This window comes from Alexandromys fortis, unplaced genomic scaffold (assembly GCF_014885135.2).
Source record: "Alexandromys fortis isolate MF-2015 unplaced genomic scaffold, M_Fortis_MF-2015_v1.1 scaffold_45, whole genome shotgun sequence".
NCBI lineage: Eukaryota > Metazoa > Chordata > Mammalia > Rodentia > Cricetidae > Alexandromys > Alexandromys fortis.
The window spans coordinates 11,607,118-11,620,440 of NW_026067926.1; the positions used below are offsets into that span (position 1 = coordinate 11,607,118).

The window sequence follows — 13,323 nt, forward strand, 5'->3', positions numbered from 1 at the left end:
ATTTGTCTCCGCCTGGCAAGCAGCAAAGCAGACAGCAGTCTGGATACTGCGAAACCCACCAAATGCTGTCTCCATGGCCGTCATAGAGAACTAATGTTAATACTTGCTCCAATGTCACTCCTCCACCAATTGCCTTAGATTGGTGCCTAATGTTGGCCTTGGATTTTAGTCTTTTCTTTGGCTAAGATGCTGGAAATAGGGACCAGGGATTGGTACATGCCAAGCACATGCTTAGACACCCGAGTTGCCCTGCCTCCAGGAATCCTGATTATTTCAGAGATGGGAACTCTGTCAGTTTATGTTGCCACCAGGGACAGAGGAGAACAGCGTACCTTCATCCTTCTCTTCTGGAGCCAGGTCAGCTACAATATCATCCACATTGTCAGGTACAATGTTGCATTGTTCTCCCTGCCAAAGAAACAGAGAGTAGACAGTCAAGAAAAGAGAATGTTCAAGGGAGAGCTGCAATACCTAATTCTAATGTTTCCTTGGCACAAAACGCACGTGATAGTGGAGTTCTGGGCTAACAGAACTTATAGCTTAAGTGAAAAGAAATGCAAGAAAAAAACATTGACTAAACAGATATCCTGACCATGGCAGACATTAGCAACTGACTGTAGAACTTAGGATAAACTAATCTGCTTGGATCAAATCATTCATTTGAACCAGGCTTCACTCTAAAAGATAATTTTCATGCTTGAGACCTCAGGAGGCCCAGAAATCCTATATCCAGAGCTGCTTCCTGCCAGAGACTCCAGTGGTTCTAGAAAGGTGTACAGGAACAATGGCCCTCCTCACAGTACCTTCCGGGCAATTCTCTCGATGACGACTCTGGCCACTTGTGTGATGGACCCACCTTCTGGGTCATAGAAAGGACTCTGAGGATGGTCCAGACTGGTCAGGGGTCGGATTTTTTCCTGAGGAATTGTGGGCTTGTTTGGTGACTGCAGGAATAAAACAGACAGCGTGGGAAATACAATGGGAAGACCTCAGAGTAATTTGTTTATTGAGATCAGAACAAAAACTCTACTAGGACTTTTGGGGATTAAATAGAGCATGCTCTGTTTGGAATGTAAGAAGTGTAACGAGGGCTGGAGAGATGGCTCAGCGGTTAAGAGCACTGGCTGCTCTTTCAGAGGTCCTGAGTTCAATTTCAGGCAGTCACACGGTGGCTCACAACCATCGGATCTGGTGCCCTCTTCTGGTGTAAAGGTGTACATGTAGCTAGAGCACTTGCACACGTAAAACAAATCTTAAAAAAGGTATATTATATTCATGGAATTCTACTTGTATAGACCCTGTGCTTGGAAATCCATAACCCTATCTTAGAAACTTCCACACACACCAGAAGTTTGTGGCCAGGTGGAAGAGCCAAGTGCCAAAGAGGTCATCCAAGCTTAGAAGTGGCTGAGCCAGCTTGACCTGGATCCAAGGCTTTTTCTGCTGGACCACGCAGCGGACTGTTCTCGTGTCTGGTCAGATGTGAGTCACGCTGTGCCTGGTGACTACTCAGCTCTGTCATTGCTGTGAGAAGGCAGCCCCAGATTACAGATAGAATGTTGAGTGTGGCAGGCAGCAAGCTTCAGGGTGCACCTGTTTTTCCCTCCCCAACACTAGGATTATCAACATGAGCCACCCTGCCTGACTTTGTAACCTACATTCTGGGGAACTGACTCCATCCTGCTTGCCTAGCAAGAGCGTCACTGAAGTAGCTGTCTGCCTGTCCCTCTCTTACTGGTTTTCTGATGGTTCCAGACTTTAAAAATATCTTTTAAAAAGATTTATTTATTTTACATGCTAAAGTTTTATTTTTTATTTATTTTTATTTTTATTTATTTATTTTTTGCCTCCATACTTGTATGCATACCACCTGTGCACCTGGTACCCATGGATGGATGTTAGAAGAGGGGTTTAGATCCTCCGGAACTGGAGTTACAGATGCTTGTTAGCTGCCTGCAGGGGCTGGGAACTGAACTTGTCCTCTTAACAACGAGTGCTCTTTACAACCTAGCCCCCTCCTCGGCCTTGTGATGGCTCCAGACTTTAATGCAGTTGGCACACAGAACAATGCTGGCCACAAGGGACTTCTAGGACATAGCTGAGTCACACCCTAGACACCTAGATTAGGGCAGAGCAGAAGAGGTTGCTAAGGAGTTCTGCCTTCTGCTGTGGGCACACACCTACCTCATAGGTCACTCCGCTGTCAGTGCCAGCGTCCCAGGGAATCAGGTCCTGCACCACTTTCTGGACCCAGCCACACTCCTTGGTGCACAGATCCTCTGCAGACAGGCCCACGTTCCAATCGGGACTAGGGCCCATCATGGTCAAGAAGGACATTAAGTGGCGTGTCCTGTCTACCGAGAATTCAGCTGAGGGTGCTGCTCTCCTAGAAACCAAATACAGAGGCTATTACATTCGGGATGGGCTGTGCACATATTTGGGAGTCGTGTGGCTTGGCCATTGTTAGAAACTGAGAAGGACAGAGAGGGAAGAGACTCCTCAGGCATCGGTGGTTTATGCCTCCCACTGTCCATTTTTGAACACCTCTGTAGAATTTCCAACTATGATTTATTTGCTTAGCTGTGGACTGATGCATCTCTCACTGCTCTGTAAAGCTCTGGGAAATCAGGTGTGTGTGTGTGTGTGTGTGTGTGTGTGTGTGTGTGTGTGTCTAGGATGTGAGATGAACTTTGCTAACAGTAACTATTCCACGGTCCTAAGGCATACCTTCATTTCATCTTTACAACAGAACTAAAGCAAGGAATATTGATTCTGATTCTGACTTCTTCAAGAGAGTTATAGAATGTGTCCAAAGTCACAACATTAAGGGGCAGGACAGAAGGGAGACAATGACCCACACAAACATGAGTTCAAGGTTCTTTCCACTATCAGTTCCTAAAGTCTCCTCCTCCCCACTCAGCTGAGATCTCCAGAGTACCAAAGGTCTTCCCATGCCTTCTGCCCCTGTTTACCATAAGAGATCACCCAAGGTGAGGACCTGCCTGGCATCACGGCATGACCATCTGGTTGCCCTGGTTACCAGTTGAGTTGGAGAGCTAGAAACCTTTGGCTAAATGTTTCTAAATTCTGCAGACTCCAGCTACTCTTCAGCCTCATCTCCCTAGGTTGCAAGATCTCAAGAGAGGCTGCATTGTAAGAGACGATGGAGGGGGCCCACAGAAGGGAGTGCGGAGGAAGAGTCCCGTTCTCTTAGCACGTTCTAGGTGACAGATCCATCCTATTCCATTTTCCATTCATTGGTCATGCTAAGGGTAGAATTATGACCCTGGTTTTAGTTGAGAGGCAATGTACGTGTATTGGGATGAATGAGATTGGGTAGCAGGGGCCAAGACTTAAAGGCAGTTTGGCATAACTCTGCAGCCTTAGGCCGCTAGCTGTGGGGAACCCTTGGCTAGTCACCAACTGATCTGTTCATTCCATCTGGTAGCTGATCAGCCCTTGCTGTTTTGAGAGACCCTGTGGCTTCTGCTGAGATCTGCGCTTCTGCCTACCCTCACCCAGCCCAGAGAGTGATGGCTCCAGACCCAGTGGGTCCCCCTGATTTAGATCATTGGCCCTTGGCAGACAAATGGAACCAACCAACAAACAGAGGGGAGGAAAGCTTAGGTGTGTGTCTTGACAGCATCCCATGGAGCGGTGTGTCCTTCTCCATGTCTGAGCATTTTCCAAACATTTTTATTTGTGTTTTATGTATGTGCACATATATGTGGATGCATGTACCTTGCCATGTCAGAGGTCTTCCTCTATCACTCTCCATCTTATTGTTTGAGATAGCATTTCTCTTTCAACCCAAAGCTCACTGTTTTGGCTAAACTCGCTGTCCAGTGAGCTTCCACCGGTTCCTGTTTCCCCAGTGCCAGGCTCATAGGCACACACAGCCATGCTCAGCTTTTCTATGAGATCCGGAAGGCCTGAACTCAAGTCCTCTTGCTTGTACAGCATCTCTCTGGCCCCGGCTTCCACACCTTTAAAATGGGGATCACATGTCTGTGTCAGAGGTTACAGGGAGTAATTGGCCAGCTCTCCTGCATAGTTTTCCCAGTCCAGTGCTTGGCACCTCTGCTACGATTATAATCACAGGTTTAACATCTTTGCTCTGAAAACCCCAAAGCTGGAAAACTCCAGACTTCACAGCAGCTTGGGTACTGACACAATCCCATGAATAGAAAATTCCATATCGTGGAATAGTTGCATACAGAAAATTCTTCGAAAATTTGCAATATAACCAGCCAATGACTCCCATCTAAATGTCCATCAACAGAGGAATGGGTAACTTTTATACATACACAATAGAATTTTATTCAGCCGTGACATGTGCAGGAAAAAGCGTAGAGCCAGAAAGCATTATGTTAAACAAAATAAGTCACACTCACAAATACTGCAGTTTTTATCTTATCTATAGAAAAACTATATACAGATGTGTGTGCTTGTGATTGTGGTTTGTGTGTGGTGTGTGTGTGTCTGTAGGTCATGAAACTAGAAAGGGGATCATGAGAGAGGAGGGTAAGGAGCGCAGGAGGAAGTAACTCAACATGTGCCCATAAGAACAGAAGGCCAGGACTTCCGGGAGCCAGGCAGAGGCAGCTAGGGAGCAGTGAGGAGTAGGGTAAGTGTGAATAAGTGTGCCATACACCTGAAGCTGCCATGAGGAAATGCATCACTTTCGTGTGCTAATTAAAAAATTAATGAAATATTGTACAAAGTTATCTTCAGGCTGTTTTGTAAGGTGTATATGAAACAGATGAGCTCACATTTAGACCTGGATTCCATCCCCAAGATACATGATTATGTATATGTATGTATATTACATACATGTATATGTACATGTTATACTGTTTTCAAAATCTGAAATTGGAAATTCCTCTGGTGCAGGGCGTTTTGGCTAAAATACACTGGTTTTTCTCTGTTGTGGAGAGAAAAAGACCATGAGTTCAATATGAGATCAGAAGGGGGGGAGTGTGGGGGCTTTTCTGAGTGGGCTTCCCACTGTGGCTGTTACCAGTCTAGGCTCTGGAACATGAATGGAGCAAAAGTCAGAGCCTGGCTTCGCATCAGCAGGTCAGCAAGGGCTGGATGTTGTCCCCAAACCCCATGCTCCTAGAACCTTCCTGTGTCCAGCCTGGGAGCAGGGTCCTGGCATTTACTTCTATACTAAAGCACTTTGGAAAGTGTGGGTCCTTGGCTCCCCCTGGAACTTATCAGAAACGAAGGTTAATTGCCCCACACAGATTTGGGGAATTAGGGGCGTGGGGTAGGGCCCAGTCACTTGTTTTAACAAGCTCTGGAGGTGGTCTCCTGCAGCTCAAGTTCAAGCCTTCCATGTGTCACCTTCTCCAGGAACCTCTCCAAACCACTGGAGGGGGCAGGGACCGTATTCTGTTGGTGCTCACATGTCCTGCAGGCCTCTGTAGAAAAAGACCTATAATTCTCCTTTTCTTTTTTTGTTGAGACAGGGTTTCTCTGTGTAGCCCTGGCTGTTCAGGAACTCACTTAGTAGACCAGGCTGGTCTCGAACTCAAAGATTTGCCTGCCTCTGTCACCCAAGTGCTGGGATTAAAGGCGTGCGCCACCACTACCCCAGACTTATAATTAAAATGGCTTCCTAACAATTATTTTTGGGGGAGTTCCTCAGGGGTGGGCTTTATTGGTGCTCCCCAGGTATGGAGGACCCCAGTGGGTCAGCTTAACATGTATACCTGGCAGTGATGGAATTGGTCCTATTGTTTCTTGATCCTGAAAATCCTGCTCTCCATTTTTGGGTCTCAAAGCTCCTATCACCTGTATATGTGGAGTAAGAATGGCCCCCATAGGCTCATCTATTTGAATGTTTGCTCACCAGAGAGCAGAACTGTTTGAGAAGTATTAGGAGGTGTGGCCTCTTGGAGGTGGCGTGTCACTGTTGATGGGCTCTGAGGTTTCGAAAGTCCACACCAAGCCCAGTCTTTCTCTCTCTGCTTCCTTCTTTTGGATCAGGGCTCTCAGCTCTAGTAGTACCACGCCTGCCTGCCACTGCCCTCCCCACCACGATAATAGTGGACTAACCCTCAGAAACTGTAAACAAGTCTCCAATTAAATACCAAGTCTTCTATAAGTTGTTGGTCATGGTGCTTTGCCATGGCAAGAGAACAGTAAGACATCACCTGAAGACACGCCTATCTTTCTGTATGATTAGGTACATATGGGGACCCAATTTCCTCTTCTCACGTTCCTTAAGAATTCCTCTGGATTGTGGGCCAGTGGTTTTTAACAACTTCTTTGTGTATCTGGTATGTGCATGTATACATGGTGTGTGTGCATGTGTGGTGGTGAACGTGTGTGTGTGTGTGTGTGTAGGCTGGAGGACAACTTCAGGTGTGGTTTCTCATTTGCTGCCCATTTTTTTTTTTTTTGGAACTCCCCAAGTAGGCTAGGCCAGTCGACTGGCTAGGAAGCTCCAAGTCTACCTATTTCCCCTCCTTAGTGTTGGGACTATAAGCATGTGGTACCACCGCTGACATTTAAAAAATGTGGGTTCTGGTCCTCCAACTTTCCTGGCAAGCACTTCACTGACTGAGTCATCTCCCCAGCCGGCAGCAGCTTGCTTTAAGAAGCTCCCGAGGGAACTTCAGTTCCCAGCTTCCACAGGGCCCCCAGTCTGAGCCATGGCACTGCGTATCCAGCCTCATATTGAGTGGCCGGCCTGTTTTACAGTGCCTGATCAGCAGTCCCCTGGGATATAGCCCCCTTCCTTCCTTGCCACAAAGACTTACTACTTGACCTCTGTCTCCCCAACTTCCCCAGTATGTGATTCCAGAGATAATCATGTTATCCTGAACCCCACAAGTGACATGATTCACAATGATAACCTAAGGCGACGAATCCAGCTCTACTGAGGAATCTAGAGAATAGTACTCCTCCCACCATGACTCCAATCTGGCATAAACTGGTACTTGTGCACCTCACAGACATAAGTTTGTGTGATGGTAGGTCTTTGTGTCAGCTCAACTATATTGGTAGCCACCTAGGATCGCAGGATCTGAGTGTTTTCAAAGCTATTTCCAGGGCTGGAGAGATGGCTCAGAGGTTAAGAGCATTGCCTACTCTTCCAAAGGTCCTGAGTTCAATTCCCACCAACCACATGGTGGCTCACAACCACCTGTAATAAGGTCTGGTGCCCTCTTCTGGCTTGCAGGCATACACACAGACAGAACATTGTATACATAATAAATAAACAATTTTTTTTTTTAAAAAAAAGCTGTTTCCAAAGAAGACTAATTGAGGACTCCTCTCAATGTGGGGAGCATCCATCCATGGGCTGACACCCCTGACTGAATCCAAAAGGGAAGGAAGGGGAAAGCGAGTTGGTGAGCACCAGTCTGCATCTCTGCTCTTCCTGGCTGTAGGTGCCTGACGACAGCCACCTCGTGCTCCCATTGTCACGGCCTTCCCTGTTTTGGTGAACTGCATGCCCTGAACTCATGAGCCAAAACACACCTATCTTTTCTTAGGTTGCTTTCTGCCAGGTATTCTTTCGGTTACATCAATGTGACTGAGACACGGGTCAAGGACAAGAGCCCACAGAAGCGTTTTCAGTCAACACAGCCAACAGCCTGCAGGGCCTGGTGAGGACTTCAAGGGATGGAAAGCCAGACCCCAAATACCTGACCCTCTGTCGAGTAACGTGGCAATTTTGGATGCAGAAGGGTGTAGGAGCATCTTTAGACACACCTTATCCAGGACGGGAAAATTCCCCCAGGCTCCGCAGTGTCTGCATGAGTGACCTTTCCCCTACTCTCCCACACTGCTCAGCGCGCCTGCCTACCTTTGCTCGCTGACTTAATGTGTCACTCAGAATTTCTTGTTTAATGTCACTTTCCCCATTAGGTACCAAGAGTAGAGCCCCCCCTTTGTTATTTCAGCCACATTTTGGTGCCTGGTAGAGATCTTAGCAGCAGTGGGCTCCTTCCAAATGTTTGTTGAAATAAATGAACTAATCTAGGAAATGAATGTGGAGCTTTTCTATTTCCGTTGACCTTCAAATTTAATTAAAGGTCGCTTCAAAGTATTTATTATTTCTCTTAGAAAAAACCTTATTTAAAATAATGAAATGGATAAGCATCATGTGTGACTTTTTCTTAGGAAATGCTAGCCAGGACTGGGGCTCTTTAATTTAATCAAACTTTAATAAAAAGTTCTTATTTATGCTCTTTTGATGCCAGGTCTTCCAAGATATGACATTTTGCCAATTTGATGTCCTAATTTTCTTTTATCTAGGATTTAAATATGAATCCTTTTTTTTAAAAAGCAGAGAGAGTTGATACAGATTATTACATTCAGAGTATATGACATGTCTAATTTAAATAATAGGATAGTCAAAGGAAAACAGAAATGGAAATTAGTGGCCCGACACGGAGAGTCTAGAGACTGCCCTTGCATGAAGTCATCTACTCAAGGGAGCCTGAGAGGAAAGACCGCTCACCAAGTGGTGTCAGACCACTAGAATGAAAATACCGGATTCATACCGAACACCATACAGCAGACAATAGCTCTAGAACCAAAGAGAAAACATCTAGATAGTAGAAAAACACCAAACATTTGAGAAAACGTTCTGTGAGAGCAATGTTACCTTTCCTAGATTTGAAACAGGAAAAGCAACTGCAAAGGAAACCGACATCAATCGAAACCTCTGTATAGTAAAGAGAATGGTGTGTGCTTAGTATTACAAATCTTCAAAGCCACAAATCTGAGCCTTTCTGATCAGGAACACAAAACCCAGGTGGAGAATTCCGCCCTTAGCCACATGCGATAGTCTACAGTCAAATTGCAGGTGCATTAAAATACTGCGCAGACTCTTCTGTGTGTAGAGGGTGCACATGAGACATGTTGCGACTTGGGTCCTATCCCTAAGATATGTCATTACATCTACACGCACACACTCTGAGATTTAAAAATTCTTGTGTCCCTTCTTGCTCTAGTTTTCGGTCACTGTCACAAACAACTGAGGAAAGTATCTTAGAAGACAGGCTCCTGGTGACAGAGATTGAGTCCGTGTCCCTTGACCATGTGCCTGTGGGACTGTGGCAGACAGTAACATCATGGTGGAGCCACAAGAGAAGCTGGCTGGGCCCTAATACACCTTCCAAGTACAGACCTCCACAGGCCTAGCTTCTTTTCAACTCCTGAAGTTTCATCACCTCCCGTGAGTGCCACGAGCTGGAAACCAAGCCTTTAGCTTTCTGGGGGACATTTAAGATGCTAATCTCAACACCTTAGGTCCCAATAAAAATGGCGTGTCTTCAAAAATGTTGCTATCTAGCATCACTGGAAGATGTCAGGAGAGTTATGAACAGATAACTCACACATGCACAAATTAAAAATAAGTGGCTACATGGAGAAACGGCTTCTTTAGTCCTGTGAGAGAGTGTGGCACATGGGATGAGGGCACAGGGAAGGGTGTTTGTAACCTCACCTACTGTGAAGAAATTGCTTCCATGGCTCCTGACACTACTATGCCTCATTTGCAACAAAATTTCCCAAGACACAACACAGAGGAAAAGAGGCAAGACATGATATTTGTGATTCATCTAGACCCCAATCCTTGACTTCTAGTCACAGGTGCACACCAGTGAGACCTGGAAAATTCAGTTCTTAAAAGTTTAGTTTTGTCCCACGAGTTCTTTTTTCTCATGTGCAGAAACTCCATTGAGTCACCAGGGGGCGCCCAAGCCATTCACTTGGCTGAAGCCCTGAGTTGGCGGCTCAGGGTTTGTCAGGTTCTTGCAACATTCGTTTCTAACCATAAGGCATCTGGGACTCCAAGTCCATCTGGACACGCAGATCTACCACCTGCTCTAGTCCGTGCTCCTTCACTCCCCCGAAAGTGTGGATGGACCCAGGTGAAGCTACTAGGAAGCAGGAGGGGCCCTGGAACCCGGGGGCTAATTTAAATGGAAGATATTTCTGATTTCATTTCTAGAGACGTTGACTCAGTCTCTACACCGCAGACCTCACAAACACGGGCCGCTGTCTAAGCCAGAGATAACCAAGAATGGATGGGAATAATTTAGGGGGGATGCCAGTCCTTTCCAGGAGATAAATATCTTTGAAAGTTCCGGTAATTCTTAGCATTCAGACCACCCTGGAGGAACAGAGTAGTGCAAATTCAGAATGATTTGTAGGAACTGTTTTCCACTTGTGACTGAGGAACCAGTGAAGGATGTGGCTTTGCCCAGAATTTGTCTTTTCCTGTCTCTACCTGAACAGTGGGCTGTCAGTTGTGCTGGCTTGATTTATTGAATTAAACAAGTCACCAGCTAATCTGTTCATTCACGATTGTCCTTTGAGAAGGGGCGCTGGGAATGGGATGAAGATGCTGAAAAACAAGTCAGTTTCAACAGACGGGACTTTGAAAGTAGGTCACCCTGGCTCTCCACCGGGCTGGGGAGGCTGGAATCCCATTAACCTCCATCAGGCAGGCTTCGGGGGAGGGGGAGGGCTGTTAGGGCAAAACAAAACTTGGCTGCGTGTAGGCTTCCTAATTTGACTTCCTAATGAGATTTGGAAAAGGAAAGGGGAGTCGAGGGTTTGGGCAAATCAAAGGAAAATTCCTTTCCCTTACCAAGCCCATAGTGTGGAGTGGAAAGGTTTTGGATGTTTTGGGGGCTGAGTGTTTGCCATCAATTAATCTTTTTTGTTTCCACTGGGTCTCAGGAAGTCTGAGGGATAGGTGAAGTGTGGGAGGACATCCCCAAATAATACGTCTTTCAATTTTTCACAAAGCCTTTCACATCTTGGAAAAAGAAAAAGATAAAAGAGAACCCCCCACAAAAACAAAACCAAAAAACCACCTCTGGGCCACCAACACACACAGACACACAGACACAGACACACACGCACACCGACACACACACCGACACACACACACACACACACACACAGCTCTACTTGATTTTCATCTCTTTGCAGCCACAGTCCAGGCAGTTCTTAGTCTTCTCGCGCAGGCTTAACTGAATCATTTGTATTTGTGACTCTGCAATCTCACCCTGTCCCGATTTCATCCTCTGTGTGCAGGGTTCCCCCTTCCCACAGCAGAAGGTCACAATGACCTTAATGTCTGTGAATCTAAAGAATACTATGTAGTCTTGACTCAACTTCATGTCTCTGCTGGTTTGGGTATTGCTGGCCACTCTCCTTAAACACTCTTTTCTAGGCTTAGAGAAACCATGCTTTCTTTGGGACCTTTTGGTGTTCTTTTTTGGTTTCCTTTGAAGGCAAGTTTTCTTCACCATGAAGAATGGGGAGGCTTCGGGACTCTGTCCTAAGTCCTTGCCTCTTATTCCTAAGCTTCTTTGGAAAGTCTCTCATTCATTCTTGACTCAGTTTTACATCTTAAGAGATTTTAGCCCTGAAATTCAAAGTTACATAATGATCTGGGTACTTGATTTTCACATAAACGTTTTGAGGACATCTTAAAAACATGTCATGGTCAGTTGATCTCATGGGTCTTCCCATCAAACTTCATCTAAAGTACCCAGTCCTGGATGGGACCAGTTCCCTATCTGGGTCAGCCCCACACCTGAGAAGCATCTTGACCACTCTGTCTCCCTCATCTTTTTGTCCCTCAGTCTGTCACCAAAGCTGTCAGCTTTACCCTCTACATCTTATCACTTAGTGGCATCTCTTCCGTTTCCCCCTCCCATCACTTCCATTTCAGTAGGAGTGGCAGTCACCTCCTTCCTGGCTCTCTGCCGCTGCCTGTGGCCTGTCCTTCCCACCTCATCAAACTTTTCATATTGTGGTCTTGGCATTGCCTTTTGATTTTCAAATGCTGTTCTGATCATATTCTGCTCAACACTTTTCAGTGTTTTAATTGAAAAAAATTTAAAAAGTTTCCCCCTTTATTGGTATACTTATTATAGAGAGGACTGGATTCCACAAGGATATCGTCATACAAGTACATAATATACTTTGACCATGTCTCTTCTACCCCAACCTCCTGACAACCCTACCATTCTTAAGTTTTTTTAATGGTGCATAGCTTGGCCCCACATGCAGTTCACCTTTGATTTCTGCATCTAGTTATGCAGAAATTAGAAACCTTTTAATGCTTTGAATGTGCTGTATTCTTCTTCATTCTGACCTCACCATGACTTTCCTTTACATATACATATTTGCTAAATACCTGTCCCACTGAAGGGCTGGCGCCAGGGAGAGTTCTCCTCACCACAGTCCCCTTCCCCACTCCCCACTGTGGAGCCTGTCTTTGGAGACCTCAGTAAGTAGCTACTGAATCAATGAAGCGCTTCAGTTGTCATTGCTTGAAGGATTCGGGGTGAAGTGGAGGTCGGATTTTGTTTCCTGTCATTGTGAGACAAGAGCCAATTTATTACTGATATTCTGCTATTAGTTTCAGGCTGATCAGAAGCTTGACTAAAAGAGAGAAATGTATTAGAAGGTGAGAAAATGATTATGTCATTACTGAATCTGAGGATCTTGTTCTAAATAGAGAAGGTGGGTTAGGGCCACATCTGGATATGGCCGACACTCTCATTCCACCCTCAACAGAACTAGAAGGTAACACTGGGCTTGTCATAGAAGGGGCACATCTGAGTTTCAACATCTGTAACAGGTCACCATTAGGGTAGACTGAGGTAACTGGGCTTTTGGTGGATGCTTATAGGGAGAGGCATCCCCCACCCTAAACACACTCTTTTGTGTGTGTGTGTGTGTGTGAAAAGAAAGATGCTAAGAAGAGGAGGAACACAGCAAGGTTAGATTCTTGAAAAAAAAATCACGTATAATGGTACAGCTGCTGAACTGAACTATGGGAAACGGTAAAAATGACCTGAAGCAGGTCAGGAATTGGGAGGCTGACGGAAGTCTGACCTGATCGTAGAAGACAGCCAGGTAAGGCCTGACTTGTGCCACAGTAGGCGAGGAAGTGAGGTTTTGTGAGTACTGCCCTTTAGGAGTTTCCCCACATGAAGAAGAGCAGGATGTGTTTGCTTGTGTTTTTTAAGAGGGAGTTTCATCATGTAGCCCTGTCTAGCTTAGGACTCACTCTGTAGACCAGCCTGGCTTCAAAGCCACAGAGAGCCACCTCCCTCTGCCTCCCACAGCCGGCTAAGCACAGGTCTGTGTGAAGGTGAAGTGTTCCATTTTGGGCATGATGAGTTTAAGTTCAGTGTTGGCCATCTATAAAGAGGGATTTCCCAAACTGACCTCTCTTTCTCCCTCTCTCTCTGCATCTTTCTATCCATTCTGTTCATTACTCTATTTATCGCATCCTCCCTCCCTCCCTCCCTCCCTCCCTCCCTCCCTCCC

The 13,323-nt window shown here is 45.8% G+C and overlaps 2 protein-coding genes across 6 annotated transcripts in view; one reads left to right on the forward strand and one right to left on the reverse strand.

The window, feature by feature from the left end:
* The window catches only part of Cyp2r1 (cytochrome P450 family 2 subfamily R member 1), a 700,872-nt gene that overhangs the window by 528,393 nt on the left and 159,156 nt on the right, over positions 1 to 13,323 (forward strand). The window lies entirely within an intron of this gene.
* Spon1 (spondin 1) overlaps positions 1 to 13,323 on the reverse strand; it is a 298,089-nt gene that overhangs the window by 10,193 nt on the left and 274,573 nt on the right. Inside the window, exons 8-10 of the mRNA XM_050143162.1 lie at positions 2,185 to 2,386; positions 804 to 944; positions 333 to 408 (exon numbers count right to left, since the gene is read on the reverse strand). Of these exons, the coding sequence (XP_049999119.1) occupies positions 333 to 408; positions 804 to 944; positions 2,185 to 2,386 (419 nt within the window). The remainder of the gene's footprint in view (positions 1 to 332; positions 409 to 803; positions 945 to 2,184; positions 2,387 to 13,323) is intronic.